Source organism: Piliocolobus tephrosceles, chromosome 3, assembly GCF_002776525.5.
Source record: "Piliocolobus tephrosceles isolate RC106 chromosome 3, ASM277652v3, whole genome shotgun sequence".
NCBI lineage: Eukaryota > Metazoa > Chordata > Mammalia > Primates > Cercopithecidae > Piliocolobus > Piliocolobus tephrosceles.
Window position 1 is genome coordinate 168,213,756 of NC_045436.1, and position 19,006 is coordinate 168,232,761.

General features: G+C 44.4%; 1 protein-coding gene across 1 annotated transcript; it reads right to left on the reverse strand.

Annotated features, from left to right (window-relative positions):
* Positions 1-7,072: 7,072 nt before the first annotated feature.
* MED28 (mediator complex subunit 28) lies at positions 7,073-18,391 on the reverse strand. Its single transcript, XM_023206972.1, has 4 exons — positions 18,209-18,391; positions 12,776-12,842; positions 11,026-11,138; positions 7,073-9,126 (listed from the first exon to the last, which is right to left on the reverse strand). Exons 1-4 carry the CDS (start codon positions 18,365-18,367, stop codon positions 8,929-8,931), a joined length of 537 nt encoding a protein of 178 aa, XP_023062740.1. The 5' UTR covers positions 18,368-18,391; the 3' UTR covers positions 7,073-8,928.
* Positions 18,392-19,006: the final 615 nt, after the last annotated feature.

The following is a 19,006-nucleotide window of genomic DNA, read 5'->3' on the forward strand; positions in this document are numbered from 1 at the left end:
CCACACCCAAGACAACCTTGGCTTCTTAAGAACACCCTGGAACCACATGTGGGTGGGCTATTATCAACACACTGACCAGGGAAGAGAGGTGTGAAAACTCACTTCAAATCCTGCTTCTGCCAAGGGTTAAAGACTAATCTCTTGACTTTGGGCAAATCACTTAACCCTCCTAAATCCCAAACTCTTCCTCCATAACCCTCCTCCTCCCAGAACAACAGAAATCACTAACACCTGAAGAATACTTGCTGCATTCTAGCACCCTTGCTACTGACTTGCCATTCAACATCTCCCTTTTCTTTTTTGAGACGGAGTTTCACTCTTGTAGCCCAGGCTGGAGTGCAATGGCACAATCTCAGCTCACCACAACCTCTGCCTCCCAGGTTCAAGCGATTCTCCTGCCTCAGCCTCCCAAAGTGCAGGGATTACAGGTGTGAACCACCGCACCCAGCCTCAACATCTCCTTTAATCTGCAAAAATAATCCTGGAGGATAGGTCCTAGTCTTATCCCTATTTTACAGATTTTTTTATCCATCGGTGAAAATGGGAACAACAATATTGATTCTGTTATAAGCCTTCTAGAAGACTGAATGGGATCATTTACAGAATATGTGTGGCACAGATGTTTGAAAGTCGAAAGCCTGGGGGGCGGAGCAAGATGGCCGAATAGAAACAGCTCCAGTCTCCAACTCCCAGCGCCAGCGACACAGAACACCAGTGATTTCTGCATTTTCAACTGAGGTACTGGGTTCATCTCACTAGGGAGTGCCGGACAATCGGTGCTGGTCAGCTGCTGCAGCCCGACCAGCGAGAGCTGAAGCAGGGCGAGGCATCGCCTCACCTGGGAAGCGCAAGGGGGAAGGGAATCCCTTTTCCTAGCCAGGGGAACTGAGACACACAACACCTGGAAAATCGGGTAACTCCCACCCCAATACTGCGCTTTAAGCAAACGGGCACACCAGGAGATTATATCCCACACCTGGCCGGGAGGGTCCCACGCCCACAGAGCCTCCCTCACTGCTAGCACAGCAGCCTGAGATCTAACTGCAAGGTAGCAGCGAGGCTGGGGGAGGGGCGCCCGCCATTGCTGAGGCTTAAGTAGGTAAACAAAGCTGCTGGGAAGCTCCAACTGGGTGGAGCTCACAGCAGCTCAAGGAAGCCTGCCTGTCTCTATAGACTCCACCTCTGGGGACAGGGCACAGCTAAACAACAACAAAAGCAGCAGAAACCTCTGCAGACGCAAACGACTCTGTCTGACAGCTTTGAAGAGAGCAGTGGATCTCCCAACACGGAGGCTGAGATCTGAGAAGGGACAGACTGCCTGTTCAAGTGGGTCCCTGACCCCTGAGTAGCCTAACTGGGAGACATCCCCCACTAGGGCAGACTGACACCCCACACCTCACACGGTGGAGTACACCCCTGAGAGGAAGCTTCCAAAGTAAGAATCAGACACGTACACTCGCTGTTCAGCAATACTCTATCTTCTGCAGCCTCTGCTGCTGATACCCAGGCAAACAGGGTCTGGAGTGGACCTCAAGCAATCTCCAACAGACCTACAGCTGAGGGTCCTGTTAGAAGGAAAACTATCAAACAGGAAGAACACCTACACCAAAACCCCATCAGTATGTCACCATCATCAAAGACCAGAGGCAGATAAAACCACAAAGATGGGGAAAAAGCAGGGCAGAAAAGCTGGAAATTCAAAAAATAAGAGCTCATCTCCCCTTGCAAAGGAGCGCAGCTCATCGCCAGCAACGGATCAAAGCTGGATGGAGAATGGCTTTGACGAGATGAGAGAAGAAGGCTTCAGTCTATCAAACTTCTCAGAGCTAAAGGAGGAATTACGTACCTAGCGCAAAGAAACTAAAAATCTTGAAAAAAGAGTGGAAGAATTGATAGCTAGAGTAATTAATGCAGAGAAGGTCATAAATGAAACGACAGAGATGAAAACCATGACACGAGAAATATGTGACAAATGCACAAGCGTCAGTAACCGACTCGATCAACTGGAAGAAAGAGTATCAGCAATTGAGGATCAAATGAATGAAATGAAGCGAGAAGAGAAACCAAAAGAAAAAAGAAGAAAAAGAAATGAACAAAGCCTGCAAGAAGTATGGGATTATGTAAAAAGACCAAATCTACGTCTGATTGGAGTGCCTGAAAGTGAAGGGGAAAATGGAACCAAGTTGGAAAACACTCTGCAGGATATCATCCAGGAGAACTTCCCCAACCTAGTAGGGCAGGCCAACATTCAAATTCAGGAAATACAGAGAACGCCACAAAGATACTCCTCGAGAAGAGCAACAACAAGACACATAATTGCCAGATTCACCAAAGTTGAAATGAAGGAAAAAATCTTAAGGGCAGCCAGAGAGAAAGGTCGGGTTACCCACAAAGGGAAGCCCATCAGACTAACAGCAGATCTCTCGGCAGAAACTCTACAAGCCAGAAGAGAGTGGGGGCCAATATTCAACATTCTTAAAGAAAAGAATTTTCAACCCAGAATTTCATATCCAGCCAAACTAAGTTTCAAAAGTGAAGGAGAAATAAAATCCTTTATAGATAAGCAAATACTTAGAGATTTTGTCACCACCAGGCCTGCCTTACAAGAGACCCGGAAGGAAGCCCTAAACATGGAAAGGAACAACTGGTACCAGCCATTGCAAAAACATGCCAAAATGTAAAGACCATTGAAGCCAGGAAGAAACTGCATCAACTAACGAGCAAAATAACCAGTTAATATCATAATGGCAGGATCAAGTTCACACATAACAATATTAACCTTAAATGTAAATGGACTAAATGCTCCAATTAAAAGACACAGACTGGCAAACTGGATAAAGAGTCAAGACCCATCAGTCTGCTGTATTCAGGAGACCCATCTCACATGCAGAGACATACATAGGCTCAAAATAAAGGGATGGAGGAAGATCTACCAAGCAAATGGAGAACAAAAAAAAGCAGGGGTTGCAATACTAGTCTCTGATAAAACAGACTTTAAACCATCAAAGATCAAAAGAGACAAAGAAGGCCATTACATAATGGTAAAGGGATCAATTCAACAGGAAGAGCCAACTATCCTAAATATATATGCACCCAGATTCATAAAGCAAGTCCTTAGAGACTTACAAAGAGACTTAGACTCCCATACAATAATAATGGGAGACTTCAACACCCCACTGTCAACATTAGACAGATCAACGAGACAGAAAGTTAACAAGGATATCCAGGAATTGAACTCAGCTCTGCACCAAGCAGACCTAATAGACATCTACAGAACTCTCCACCCCAAATCAACAGAATATACATTCTTCTCAGCACCACATCACACTTATTCCAAAATTGACCACATAATTGGAAGTAAAGCACTCCTCAGCAAATGTACAAGAACAGAAATTATAACAAACTGTCTCTCAGACCACAGTGCAATCAAACTAGAACTCAGGACTAAGAAACTCAATCAAAACTGCTCAACTACATGGAAACTGAACAACCTACTCCTGAATGACTACTGGGTACATAACGAAATGAAGGCAGAAATAAAGATGTTCTTTGAAACCAATGAGAACAAAGATACAACATACCAGAATCTCTGGGACACATTTAAAGCAGTGTGTAGAGGGAAATTTATAGCACTAAATGCCCACAAGAGAAAGCAGGAAAGATCTAAAATTGACACTCTAACATCACAATTAAAAGAACTAGAGAAGCAAGAGCAAACACATTCAAAAGCTAGCAGAAGGCAAGAAATAACTAAGATCAGAGCAGAACTGAAGGAGATAGAGACACAAAAAACCCTCCAAAAAAATCAATGAATCCAGGAGTTGGTTTTTTGAAAAGATCAACAAAATTGACAGACTGCTAGCAAGGCTAATAAAGAAGAAAAGACAGAAGAATCAAATAGATGCAATAAAGAATGATAAAGGGGATATCACCACGGACCCCACAGAAATACAAACTACCATCAGAGAATACTATAAACCCCTCTACGCAAATCAACTAGAAAATCTAGAAGAAATGGATAATTTCCTGGACACTTACACTCTTCCAAGACTAAACCAGGAAGAAGCTGAATCCCTGAATAGACCAATAGCAGGCTCTGAAATTGAGGCAATAATTAATAGCCTACCAACCAAAAAAAGTCCAGGACCAGATGGATTCACAGCTGAATTCTACCAGAGATACAAGGAGGAGCTGGTACCATTCCTTCTGAAACTATTCCAATCAATAGAAAAAGAGGGAATCCTCCCTAACTCATTTTATGAGGCCAACATCATCCTGATACCAAAGCCTGGCAGAGACACAACAAAAAAAGAGAATTTCAGACCAATATCCCTGATGAACATCGGTGCAAAAATCCTCAATAAAATACTGGCAAACCAAATCCAGCAGCACATCAAAAAGCTTATCCACCATGATCAAGTGGGCTTCATCCCTGGGATGCAATGCTGGTTCAACATATGCAAATCGATAAACGTAATCCAGCATATAAACAGAACCAAAGACAAGAACCACATGATTATCTCAATAGATGCAGAAAAGGCCTTTGACAAAATTCAACAGCCCTTCATGCTAAAGACGCTCAATAAATTCGGTATTGATGGAACGTATCTCAAAATAATAAGAGCTATTTATGACAAACCCACAGCCAATATCATACCGAATGGGCAAAAACTGGAAGCATTCCCTTTGAAAACTGGCACAAGACAGGGATGCCCTCTCTCACCACTTCTATTCAACATAGTGTTGGAAGTTCTGGCTAGGGCAATCAGGCAAGAGAAAGAAATCAAGGGTATTCAGTTAGGAAAAGAAGAAGTCAAATTGTCCCTGTTTGCAGATGACATGATTGTACATTTAGAAAACCCCATTGTCTCAGCCCAAAATCTCCTTAAGCTGATAAGCAACTTCAGCAAAGTCTCAGGATACAAAATTAATGTGCAAAAATCACAAGCATTCTTATACACCAGTAACAAACAAACAGAGAGCCAAATCATGAATGAACTTCCATTCACAATTGCTTCAAAGAGAATAAAATACCTAGGAATCCAACTTACAAAGGATGTAAAGGACTTCTTCAAGGAGAACTACAAACCACTGCTCAGTGAAATAAAAGAGGACACAAACAAATGGAAGAACATACCATGCTCATGGATAGGAAGAATCAATATCGTGAAAACGGCCATACTGCCCAAGGTTATTTATAGATTCAATGCCATCCCCATCAAGCTACCAATGACTTTCTTCACAGAATTGGAAAAAACTGCTTTAAAGTTCATATGGAACCAAAAACGAGCCCACATTGCCAAGAAAATCCTAAGTCAAAAGAACAAAGCTGGAGGCATCATGCTACCTGACTTCAAACTATACTACAAGGCTACAGTAACCAAAACAGCATGGTACTGGTACCAAAACAGAGATATAGACCAATGGAACAGAACAGAGTCCTCAGAAATAATACCACACATCTACAGCCATCTGATCTTTGACAAACCTGAGAGAAACAAGAAATGAGGAAAGGATTCCCTATTTAATAAATGGTGCTGGGAAAATTGGCTAGCCATAAGTAGAAAGTTGCAACTGGATCCTTTCCTTACTCCTTATACGAAAATTAATTCAAGATGGATTAGAGACTTAAATGTTAGACCTAATACCATAAAAACCCTAGAAGAAAACCTAGGTAGTACCATTCAGGACATAGGCATGGGCAAGGACTTCATGTCTAAAACACCAAAAGCAACGGCAGCAAAAGCCAAAACTGACAAATGGGATCTAATTAAACTAAAGAGCTTCTGCACAGCAAAACAAACTACCATCAGAGTGAACAGGCAACCTACAGAATGGGAGAAAATTTTTGCAATCTACTCATCTGACAAAGGGCTAATATCCAGAACCTACAAAGAACTCAAACAAATTACATGAAAAAAACAAACAACCCCATCAAAAAGTGGGCAAAGGATATGAAGACATTTCTCAAAAGAAGACATTCATACAGCCAACAGACACATGAAAAAATGCCCATCATCACTGGCCATCAGAGAAATGCAAATCAAAACCACAATGAGATACCATCTCACACCAGTTAGAATGGCAATCATTCAAAAGTCAGGAAACAACAGGTGCTGGAGAGGATGTGGAGAAATAGGAACACTTTTACACTGTTGGTGGGATTGTAAACTAGTTCAACCATTATGGAAAACAGTATGGCGATTCCTCAAGGATCTAGAACTAGATGTACCATATGACCCAGCCATCCCATTACTGGGTATATACCCAAAGGATCATAAATCATGCTGCTGTAAAGACACATGCACGCGTTATGTTTATTGCGGCACTATTTACAATAGCAAAGACTTGGAATCAACCCAAATGTCTATCTGTGACAGACTGGATTAAGAAAATGTGGCACATATACACCATGGAATACTATGCAACCATAAAAAAGGATGAGTTTACGTCCTTTTTAGGGACATGGATGCAGCTGGAAACCATCATTCTTAGCAAACTATCACAAGAACAGAAAACCAAACACCGCATGTTCTCACTCATAGATGGGAACTGAACAATGAGATCACTTGGACTCGGGAAGGGGAACATCACACACCGGGGCCTATCATGGGGAGGGGGGAGGGATTGGATTGGGAGTTATACCTGATGTAAATGACGAGTTGATGGGTGCAGCACACCAACATGGCACAAGTATACATATGTAACAAACCTGCACGTTACGCACATGTACCCTAGAACTTAAAGTATAATAATAATTAAAAAAAAAAAAAAAGAAAAGAAAAGAAAGTCGAAAGCCTGAAGCCTATGGGCGGACCTTAGGTCAAGCACCAAGCCAGGCCAGAACCCACCCCTGGACAATCAGAGCAGGAGTCTCTTCCAAGACGTAATACTCCTCCACTCCCCGGTACCAGGGCAGTGCTCGGCCGAGGGCATTCCACAGGTTTCTAGGGGAACTTCAGAGGATGGCTTGTGATTTTCTCCCTGAAAGAGTTAGCAGCTCAGAGGTTTCTTAGAGGGTTATTCATCACCCAGCAAGATGTTTACAAACAGACAAGATGGAAAATTGTTATTTATTTGGCAAAAAAATTCTGAATTTAATAAAGAAATGGTAATATCTGGTACGTACAGTAATTCAAACTCTTTTCCCTAAGCACGAAATAGGATAGTTCTCAATCTTCTCATCAAGAACCTCTTTGAAAGAACGCCTAAAACCTAATCAGTTTATTTAAGTTTTTAATCAAGAAATACAAAGCTGCCAAACAGAGTTTCTAATTACCATGAGATGACCAGGTTAACAACCTTGAGGTCATACCATATGAGCTTTTAAAAGCTTTGCTTAACCTATACATTGTAACTGAGGGGATCTGTTGATGTCAGGCTGGTAATCAGAGATCCATGTGCCAGATGCCATATACACATACAACAAAAAGATACAGACCATATGGTCCTTATATATTTAAGGAGAATAATATCTAATTCTCATGGGTGTACAACTAATGAGGGTCAGAGAGACAGATACAAAGCACTAACCCACGAGGGAGAACCTAGTGAGGGCAGCAGAAGAGATCAAAGTCCTGTGCCCTGGGGATGCAACTGAAGGCATGCTGGGAGGCTGCAGGGACCAGGCACATGAATGGATGTCAGTGCATGTGGGAAGAGGCCTTCAAGGCTGAAGAAAACAAATGAGCCAAGGCACAGAGCCACAGGAGTACTGCCAGTCAGAAGACAGTGAAGCATTTGTTCTGGGTAAAAGGATGTGATCTAATAATAATAAGAGACTATAAAACTGAGAAAACCTTACCCAATGAGAGCCAGAAATCTCCATTTCTTAACAGCAACGCTACAGGGAATCTGAGGCTGCCTACAAAACTAACAAGAGCAAAATATCCTCCCAAAGGCAGGGCACACATGCTCTCTGTGGAGGCTCAGTAGCCAATGATCACCCTGCAGCCCCTCCCCACCCCCACCGCAACACTCTAGTCACTCTAGTCCCTTGGAGTCAAATCCACTGGCAACAACCTTCCTTAATGGAAAATGTTTCCCCTCCCAAAACGTAAAACAAAACTGAAACATGCAAACAAAACTCAAAACAGAAAGAGACAATCAGAGCAAGCCTTAGCCTCTCATAGCTCACCTATGCCCCCACTGTCATGCTACTGAAAACAGTGTCTGCCCCACTGAACAGATTCATTACTGTAGAATGTAATGAATGCTAGCGTATCACTGCTCCTGCTATACCCTTCTCCGTCAAAAAAAAGGTAAACAAACACCACGTAAAATATAAACATACCCCAAATAGAAGTCAGCATCAACCTAAGGATCTTACTGTAAGATTACTACACTAACCCAGGAAAATTCCATCCTCTTCCCACCTATTTACAAAAATATCCTCATTCTGAGAGCTCTGGAAACATTACAAATATTGTATTAGATTCCTCTTCTTGAGGTAGTTCAAAGTCTTAAAACAGAGCAAATTTACATACTTTTCTACACACCACTGAGGGGTAATTATTGTAAGACCTACAACTAAAATCCCCATCTCCTGATTCTCAGGCTACTATACTCTTCTCCTTCAGATCAAACTACAGGAAACACACATACAAAGATGAAAAGTCATACAAAAATTTAAAAACAAAGCCACCATAGAAAAGAATCTGTGTCATCACACTCATAGCCTAAACTCCGCTAAAGACAAAAAAAAAAAAAATTACTTACTTGGTTTATCCCAGGTACAGACATGTTATAAAGTACTCAAAAAATTAACAGCTTATAAAAATAGTGGAAAAATTTTCAATGGGAGCATAAAACGAAAATGAACTCATTATCTGGCAAAGAGTTCTTCTAAAATGTCAAGTCCCCAGGAAGGGATGTGTGGCCAACCTCACGCACCAGCACATTCACAGGCCGACTGCCTCTGCCCTTTGCTCACGTTGGCTTCAGAGGTGCAGGGATGTTGGCAGACGCCTGCTCCAGGTAGGCCAAGGAGCCCTGAGGGATGTCAGCAGGCTTTTTGTGCTGCACGTTGATTTCCTCCAGCACCTGCTGCCAATGCCTCAGCTTTGTCAAGTGCTTCTGGACTAGCGCGTCTTTCCGCTGCAATTCATTCCTTAGTTCCGACACATCCTGCAGATGAAAGCGATGGAGTAAGTCAGAGCAAACTCAAGAAAAACACATACGGTTCTGGTTAAGAGGCTAACAATTCAAAACAAAGAGAATCCATTAAACCATATTAAGCCCATTACTCTGCTTGGCTCCACTATTTGATTAACCCAAATGATAGATTCTAACATAAGTTTATATGGGTTTTTTTTTTTTTTTTTGAGACAAAGTCTTGCTCTGTCACCCAGGCTAGAGTGCAGTGGTGCAATCTCGGCTCACTGGAGCCTCCACCTCCCGGGTTCAAGTGATTCTCCTGCCTCAACCTCCTGAGTAGCTGGGATCACAGGCACACACAGCCACCACACCTGGCTAAATTTTGTATTTTTAGTAAAGATGGGGTTTTGCCATGTTGGCCAGGCTAATCTCGAACTCCTGACCTCAAGTAATCCACCTGCCTCAGCCTCCCAAAGTGCTGGGAGTACAGGTGTGAGCTACCACACCCGGCCTATGTTTATTTTTCTTATCGAAATATGCAAGTTACAAAATTGAAAAGGGCAGCCAAAAAGAAATCAGATTGATATGGTTTGGCTGTGTCCCTACCCAATGTCATCTTGAATTGTAACTCCTACAGTTCCCAAGTCTTGTGGGAGGAACCTGGTGGGAGGTCATTGAATCATGGGGGCAGGTCTTTCCCATGCTGTTCTCCTGTTGGCGAATAAATCTCACGAGATCTGATGGTTTTACAAATGGGAGTTTCCCTGCACACGTGCTCTTATCTACCATCACGTGAGATGTGTCTGTCACCTTCTGCCATGATTGTGAGGCCTCCCCAGCCACGTGGAACTTTAAGTCCATCAAACCTTCTTCTTTTGTGAATTGCCCAGTCTCAGGTATGTCTTTATCAGCAGTGTGAAAACAGACTAATACGCAGACTCTATCCCATCCTGGTCCCCAGCCACCCAGTACCTCTCTCCAAAGGTTACTGCTGAGAACCTAAAAGACTGAAAATCTGAAACATTTGTTAACAACTGTTTACAAAAAACTCCACACCACTGTTCTATCACTTCAGATTATGAACTGTTACAATTACATTTTCAAGAGCTTTTTATGAACAACAGCAGCATTACATCCTTTACTAAAGACCCAGTCTTAGCCATACCTGCATTGTTATTCAAGTATTCACACCAGGAAATGATCTGACCTGATAACTGTAAGAATATCTATCCCCAACAGCTGGTATCATGAATGAAAAGAGACTTTTTGATTAATTGGGACTAGTTACTTCAAAAATTGCCCCCAACCAATAATCTCAATTCAGTGTTTCTCACTGAGGGCATCACTGGCTTTCTGGGCAGGATGCTTCTTCACTCTTCCACATCGCATGGGGCAGGTCCTGGCCCAACCCATTCAATGCCATTAAAGCTTCCCAAGTCATCGTGGCAACCCCAACATACTTCAAAATGCCCTAGCTTAGAACAACTGAGATCAACGAAATCCTGAGTTTCCAGGAGCCTGGGTTGAACACTACTTTTTGATTCCTTGGATTCCTGTGTGCAAGGCACTGGGTAAGGCAACTGGGGACACAGATCTCAGTTTTTGTCCAAAACAAGCCTATATATGTTAATGGCTTTTATCCTTTTTTCACATGGCAGAATCTTTTAAGAAAAATCTTTCCTGAAGGCTAATGTATGACACAAGTCACATCAGAGCTGGTCTGTCTGACACTCCGCTTTTGGACCCCACTCCTTGGCTCTACTTCTTGTTCAGGTTGTCCCAAACATGAATGACTAGCCACATTTCACACTGACCTATAAAGCCTGAATGAAACTCACGGGAAACGGGTACATCTCATTTAAAGCATAAAAGGATTCCTGGCACCACTTAGTTATTCTTACAGAGCTAAGGAGAAAACTGAGTCCATACCTCTTTGATAACTTGCTCTGGTTTCTGGACAGATAACTGCAATCTTTTTTGTAAGAAAAAACACTCTGTCTGTCTTGCAATATCCAGAAACTTCTGAATACACTGATCAACACCTTAAAAAAAAAAAAAAAAAAGACCAAAATTATTAAAATAAGAAAAACAACAGACTCATTTATCTACCTCATAAATGAACAATCAGAACGTAAAAACAGAGCTTTCTCATAGACAACTCAGGGATTTTAATCTTGGCCACAGTGGTAATACTAACCCCCAACTTCTCATGTGTTAACCAACATTAAACAGCAGATAATCTGTGCTTTTCTCAGGTTAAAAAAAAAAAGAGAGAGAGACCTTAATACAGCATAAAAGCCATGAGATCTTTAAAAAGACAATGTAGCTGGGCATGGTGGCTCAGGCCTGTAATCCCAGCACTCTGGGAGGCCAAGGTGGGCGGATCATGAGGTCAGGAGATCGAGACCATCCTGGCCAACATGGTGAAACCCCATCTCTACTAAAAATACAAAAATTAGCTGGGCGTGGTGGCACATGCCTGTAATCCCAGCTACTCAAGAGGCTGAGGCAGTAGAATCCCTTGAACCAGGGAGTCAGAGGTTGCAGTGAACTGAGATCATGCCACTGCACTCCAGACTGGTGACAGAGCGAGACTCCGTCTCAAAAAAGAAGACAATGCAGAGGCCGAGCGTGGTGGCTCATCCTGTAATCCCAACACTTTGGGAGGCTGAGGCAGGAAGACTGCTTGAGCCTAGGAGTTTGAGACCAGCCTGGGCAATAAACAGCAAGATCCCATCTCCACAAAAAAAATAAAAAAACAAAAATTAGCCAAATGTGGTAGCTCTCACTGTGGTCCCAACTACTAGGAGGGCTGAAATGGGAGGATTGCTTCAACCCAGGAGGCAGATGTTGCAGTGACCAGAGATCATGCCACTGCACTCCTTTCTTAAAAGGGTGAGAGCAAGACCTCTGTCTCCAAAAAAAAAAAAAAAAAAGAGAGAGAGAGAGAGACAATGCAGAGATCCAGCAATTAGCATCATAATTTCCAGTCAAAATGGCACATATAAGGCTGGGCGCAGTGTCTCATGCCTGTAATCCCAACACTTTGGGAGGCTGAGGCGGGTGGATCACCAGAGGTCAGGAGTTCGAGACCAGCCCGGCCAACATGGTGAGAACCCCGTCTCTACTAAAAATACAAAATTAGCTGAGTATGGTGGTGCATGCCTGTAGTCTCAGCTACTTGGGAGGCTGAGACAGGATAATTGCCCGAACCCGTGAGGTGGTGGTTGCAATGAGCACTCTAGCCTGGGCAACAAGAGTGAAACTCCACCTCGGAAAAAAAAAAGAAACATGTAAAATATGGTACGAAGAAATCAGAAGCTCTGGTTACCTTTAGGGACAGAACTTGGGGAATAAAAAGAAGCACAGGAGACTTTTCTCTGTAAGACCTATTCCAAAAATAATAAAAATTTTTTAAAAAGCAGTACACACCATTGGTCTTCTTCACCTAGTACCAATATGAAAAGTTCATTATAAATGATTCATTATGGGTGATATAAGATGTCAATTAATAAACTGAACCAAGAGTCAGCAGCTCATAGAGATTATGTGCACACATTTCAGTCCCTGAAATATTCTCTTAGGATAAAAGCAGGACTGAAACACATGAAGTATAAAATTAGCAACTAGGAAATCCTGCTGAAGCCAAGAACATTGTGTACACAGAGGGAATGCTTACCGGTTCGAATTTCTTCCTGATCAGTGCCATTGACATAGTCCTGACTCACCAGAGACGCAAAACAAGCCTGTGTAATCAAAACGTAGGAAAGAAAAAAATGTCATTCACACATCAAAAATCTTACTCCAGAGGAAGAAATAACTTCTCCTGAAGTCATGTGATAAAGTGGCAGCATCTGTGTTTGCACATGAGATGGCAAGACATCACGCCAATGGAAACATTTGGTAAACTGAGGTTACCAATTAATTAGACCCATGGAGGAAGTGCCAGGCAAATGAGCTGGCACCACATCTGGTCTCTGTCCTACCACATGCCCCTCCCCCGCATCTTATTCCACACCAGGCCCAGACACTCTTCCAGCCCCACTGTGGCCTCTTGCTGGTGCTTACACAACTCACATCACCACCCATTCAGGACTCAGGCCAATCTTCTCCCTCTCAGAGAGACCAGCCGGTCTACCCTTTCAAAACTGTGCCCCTCCTGCTCACGCTCCACACCCAAGCACAGTTTTATAGTTTTTCACATAATTAAGTGACATCATATCCATTATTTTCATCCATTATTATCTGTCCCCTACTAGTAGGTGAGAATTTTGTCTGTCTTATTCACCACTGTCCTTCTAGTGCCTGGAACACTGCCTTGGCACAAGGGAAATGTTTAATAACACATATTACTGACTGACTGGATGGCCTAAAAGGACAAGGTTGGTGTCACATGGATAATCAAGTCATCTCTAAAGGGCACCTATACAGATGCAAATGTGATTCAGCCAAGGAGTTCTGTGAACAAGCAACTCTAAGGAATGTACCAAAGCAGGCCCACTGCAGGAAGTGGGCAGGGAGATTGGGGAGGCACAGAAAGAGAACAGCATGGCAGCTGGAAGAGCAGGAGTTAGAAAGGAAGCCTCAAACACAGGAAAGCAGAGCTCTGTCAGCAATCAGCAAACTACTCTTGCTGTGAGGCAGATAGATCTGAGCTCAAATTTAGAACATTATCTACATGTGAGGGCCCTTTGAGAAGCAAAACTTCTGCCTGCCTGCAGCTCCCGCACTTGATTTACCAGAAACACAGATTGCCCATTCTCGGGATTACTTTGAAAGTTGACTCCTGGCCGGGCGTGGTGGCTCACGCCTGTAATCCCAACACTTTGGGAGGCCGATATGGGCGGATCACGAGGTCAGGAGATCAAGACCATCCTAGCTAACACAGTGAAACCCCTTCTCTAATAAAAATACAAAAAATTAGCTAGGTATGGTGGCACGTGCCTGTAGTCCCACCTACTCGGGAGGCTGAGGCAGGAGAATCGCTCAAACCTGGGAGGCGGAGGTTGCAGTGAGCCAAGATCGCACCACTGCACTCTAGCCTGGGTGACAGGACGAGAATCTGTCTCAAAATAAATAAATAAATAAAAAGGGCTGGGCGTGGTGGCTCATGCCTGTAATCCCAGCACTTTGGGAGGCTGAGGCAGGAGGATCACAAGGTCAGGAGACCAAGACTATCCTGGTTAACACAGTGAAACCCTGTCTCTACTAAAAATACAAAAAATTAGCCAGGTGTGGTGGCAGGCACCTGTAATCCCAGCTACTCGGGAGGCTAAAGCTGGAGAATGGTGAGAACCTGGGAGGCAGAGTCTGCAGTGAGCCTAGATCGCGCCACTGCACTCCAGCCTGGGCAACAGAGAGAGACTCAGTCTCAAAAAAAAAAAAAAAAAAAAGAAAGTTGACTCCTGTTGGGTTTGGGATCTGGGTAGGATGTACCTCCTTTGTGAGACCTATGGCTACTGGAAAATGTTGCATCAAGAGGCCAACCAGTCACAAACTGGTCAAAAAAGCTGGGCCAGCTCCCCAGAGCCAGGAGGCCTACCAGACAGGGTGGCAGGAAATCTGATCTCAAGAATTTTACTGCCCTCCACCCACTTAAGAAAAAAATTTGGGGTCAGACGTGGTGGCTCACGCCTGTAATCCCAACACTTTTGGAAGCCAAGATGGGTGGATGGCTTCAGCCTAGGAGTTCAAGACCTGCATGGGCAATGTGGTGACACCCTCTACAAAAACAAAAATTAGCCAGGCATAGTGGTGCGCACATGCAGTCCCAGCCACTTGGAAAGCTGAAGCAAGAGGACCACTTGAGCCCAGGAAGTGGAGGCTACAGTGACCCAAGATCATGCCACTGCACTCTGGCCTGGGTGACAGAGTGAGCCTCTGTCTCAAAGAAAAAAAAAGAAAAAAAGCAGATACACACACCTTTATAGACAGTTGGACAGCTGTATTAAGAAGAGAACAGCCTTTTTTTTTTTTTTTGAGGCGGCGTCTCGCTCTGTTGCCCAGGCTAGAGTGCAGTGGCACGATCTTGGCTCACTGCAACCTCTGCCTCCCAGGTTTCAGTGATTCTCCTGCCTCAGCCTCCCAAGTAGCTGGGATTAAGGCATATGCCACCACAGACCACTAATTTTTGTATTTTTAGTTAGAGATGGAGTTTCGCCATGTTGCCCAGGATGGTCTCAAACTCCTGATCTCAAGTGATCAGTCACCTTGGCCTCCCAAAGTGCTAGGATTACAGGAGTGAGCCACTGCATCTACCTAGAAAGAGAATAGCTTTTTAAAAGCATGGCTAAAACAGAGCCTTTGCCTGGAAAGTAAGTGCTAGTCCTCATTTCCACAAACCCAACAGCTGGCTTTGAGCAAGTAACTTGTCCTCACTGAGCCTCAGTTTCTCTATCCATGAATGGAGGAAATGGAACTAGATGGTCTCCAACGTTCCCTCCAAAATCAAGAGTGCATGAGCTCAATAAACTCCTTCCATCAAAGAGCATGTACTGAGCAGCTAGAATGAGCAGACAGAAACCTCAAGGGGTGGCATCCCAATAGGAATGAGAAGCAGGTAAGCAGGCGCTGCCATGTGCCACTGGAGGCTGTGAAAATTGAGGTCCACACAGAACACAAGGGAGGAAACAGATAAAGTTCCAAAGAAAACGTGGCCTTTGAATTGAATCTTGAGACAAGACGGGACCGATCGTGATCACGCAGCAGCAGAGACAGGATCCAGCTCGCACCTCTCCCACTCTCCTTCACCTGGCTAAATCAAAATGCTTCTTTGGCTTTCATGTTCTCTGGGAAGCCTTCCTTGATGTACACACCTATATGTGTTCCCACAGTACCCTAGATTTCTTCTATCAGAGCAGTGATCGATCCTACAGCAAGGCAACTGCCTGCCATTTATCACAAGCTTCCTGAAGGTAGGGACTGGTTTTCTCTGTATTCTCTGCATGGATAATCAGGTCCCAGAGGGAGGTCTCTCTCAAGGGCACCTACAGACATGTCTGTGAATCAGGCAAGGAGTTCTGTGCACAGGCAACTACACTACAGGCTCCACACTACAGGCTCCTTCCATGTCTGACAAATGTTCATCTAGCACTTGCTATCTACTACCACGGTATTAGCACTACAGGATACACAATGTGAGGGGTGGGGGTACAAAATAGGTAGTCTCTGACTTCATGCAGCCTGGTTTAATGGTAAGTAATAAAAATGCCAGGGAAGAGTCCACTGAGGAAGTGATGCAATGAGCTGAGGGGGGACCTGGAAGCCCAAAGAGAAAACAAATGGTACACTTGGGAAAGTCTTGTGTGGCTGGAGTAAGAAAATGAGTCTGAAGGAAAGAACTCAACATGCAAAGCCTGGGAGACCACACTAAACATCTTGATCTTATCTCAAGAGCAACAAGCAGCTACTATAAGTTTTTAAGCAGCAGGGTGCTGGGAGTCAACTTTGGCTAAGATTTGTACAGGGCCCGTCTTCAACAAGTGCCCAGGACAGAGAGCCAGCTCCCCTCAAGCACAATGCTAGATGCTGCTCTAAAGCTCACCAGCCCCTTCCTTTATCACTTAGCACCACCTCAAAGGTGTCTCCTCCTCCTCCTTTTCCTCCTCCTCAACAGTCTCTGTCCTTTAAATCATTTATTTCTGGCTAGGCACGGTGGCTCATGCCTGTAATCCCAGCACTTCAGGAGGTGGAGGAGGGTGGATCATGAGGTCAGGAGTTCGAGGCCAGCCTGGCCAAGATGGTGAAACCCCCGCCTCTACCAAAAATAAAAAAAAATAGCCAGGCATGGTAGCGGGCGCCTGTAATCCCAGCAACTCGGCTGTGGCAGGAGAATCGCTTGAACCCGAGAGACGGAGGTTGCAGTGAGCCGAAACTGCCCCACTGCACTCCAGCCTGGGCGAGAGAGTGCGACTCCATCTCAAATCATTTATTTCTAAATCTTTGTACATCCATGTGGTAAAAGCATTTTGTCCATGCAGTCTGAATAATATAATCCCTTACAAAGTATATATTTATAATTATAAATGTACCACTGTGCTATTAGATACAATATTAAAAGTCACAAAATTGGGATTTTTATTTATTTATTTTTATTTTATTTTTTTGAGACGGAGTCTAGCTCTGTCACCCAGGCTGGAGTGCAATGGCGTGATCTCGGCTCACTGCAACCTCCGTCTGCCGAGTTCAAGCGATCCTCCTGCCTCACTCTCTTGAGCAGCTGGGATCACGGGCGCATGCCACCATGCCTAGCTAATTTTTGTATTTTTAGTAGAGTCGGGGTTTCACCATGTTGGTCAGGCTGGTCTCGAACTCCTGACCTTGTGATCCGCCCGCCTCAGCCTCCCAAAGTGCTGGGATTACAGGCGTGGGCCACCACACCTGGCAAAATTGGGATTTAAATGTGGAAAAGTTAACTCCAATTTGAAGTTATATTACTTTATTACTAGACAGGAATAGCTCATCTTCCATTTTAAAGACCACTGGAAATCACCAGAGCACTTATTTTTACCTCTCTATCTTCCCTCAATACACAGTTCACCTTTCTTGCTACAAGGTAAACTCCTTGGGCAGAACTGAGATTGGGTCATCGGCGCTCCCTCCCGCCCTAACCGCCAGCATTCCTCTTTCCTCAGCCCCTAGTACCAAGCTGCGCCTGGTAATTTAAGGAAGTCCATTTCCCCTCCTAAGAGTCTCTTTAGGATCTTTTAAGGGTGAAGACCAGCGGAAAGGATACAGGACACAGTAATGAAACTTTGAGCTCCGAAAAGGCTTAATAAACATGCAGGAATGCAAGAAACGGTGCTCAGGGATGTGACCGACAACCGGTTGGGATAGCAACGGCCGGCTGGGAATCTGGAAGGGTTCCAAGTTTGGGGTTTAGGCAAACTTCGGGTCCACATTTCCAGAAATACCGAGTTTACGCGCCCCCACCAGCAGACCTGAATTGAATACGGGCCACGGGGAAGCCTAAAGCAATGACTTACGTTCTTTAAGCCTGTTTCCCTATTTGTAAATTAGTTGCTCGGATCCCCGGAGTAGATACCCGTACGCGCAGTTCACGTTTCAGAAAAAAGGGAAGGCTGGGGACAAAGACGCCCATGTCTTACATTACCTCGAAAGATGACTCCAACTCGTCCACCAAAGTACTGTTGGAAGGTCTAGGAGCGCCTGGAGCTGCCTGAAGAAGCGAAGCTTGGCCCGGAAGGCCCGGCGGGGCCTGAGGGGGCCCGGGTGGCTGCCCAGAAAACATACCCCCTAGCGGAGCCGCCATGTCTGGAATGGCGCAAGTAGAGGTCCACTGCGCCTGCGCGGAAGCCGCCTCCGCAGGTCAGGTGTCTGGTGTGCCACGCGTGGTCACGTGACAGGACCGCGCTGTGGAAGGATTCTGTTGCGCCTCTGGAAGGAGGATTTTTGATTCTTCTGTCTTCTTGTCTATCGCAAAACAGAGTTTACATGTATTTTCCTTTTTTCTTAGCTTAAGAATTGAAGACTTTGACCGGATTAGACCTGGTTGTATGGAAAGGAGAATGCGTAACGATAGTGGAGCGAGCCCTCCCGCGAGAGTCGGGATACTACTATGCTAGTCCCGACTCTGAGACTTTGGCTAAGTCACTTTTTCTTTCCGCGGGCTGTTTACCGTTGGTAAAAGGAGAGGGTCACCCACTCTCTCCACAAACATTTGTTGAGTCATTGGCTATAGCAGGAACAAGACAGGCAAAGTTCTTCCTGAATTCTGGTTGGTGATGGATAATGGAAACAACTTTGTTGAGGTTCCCAGTGTGGCCCGCACTGTTCTCTTTAGATATTTATGGTTACATCAAAGAGAAAGTCACTATGCTAATCTTTTTTTTTCTTTCGTTTTTCTCAGGGTCTCGCTCTGTCGCCCAGGCCGGAGTGCAGGGTCATGATC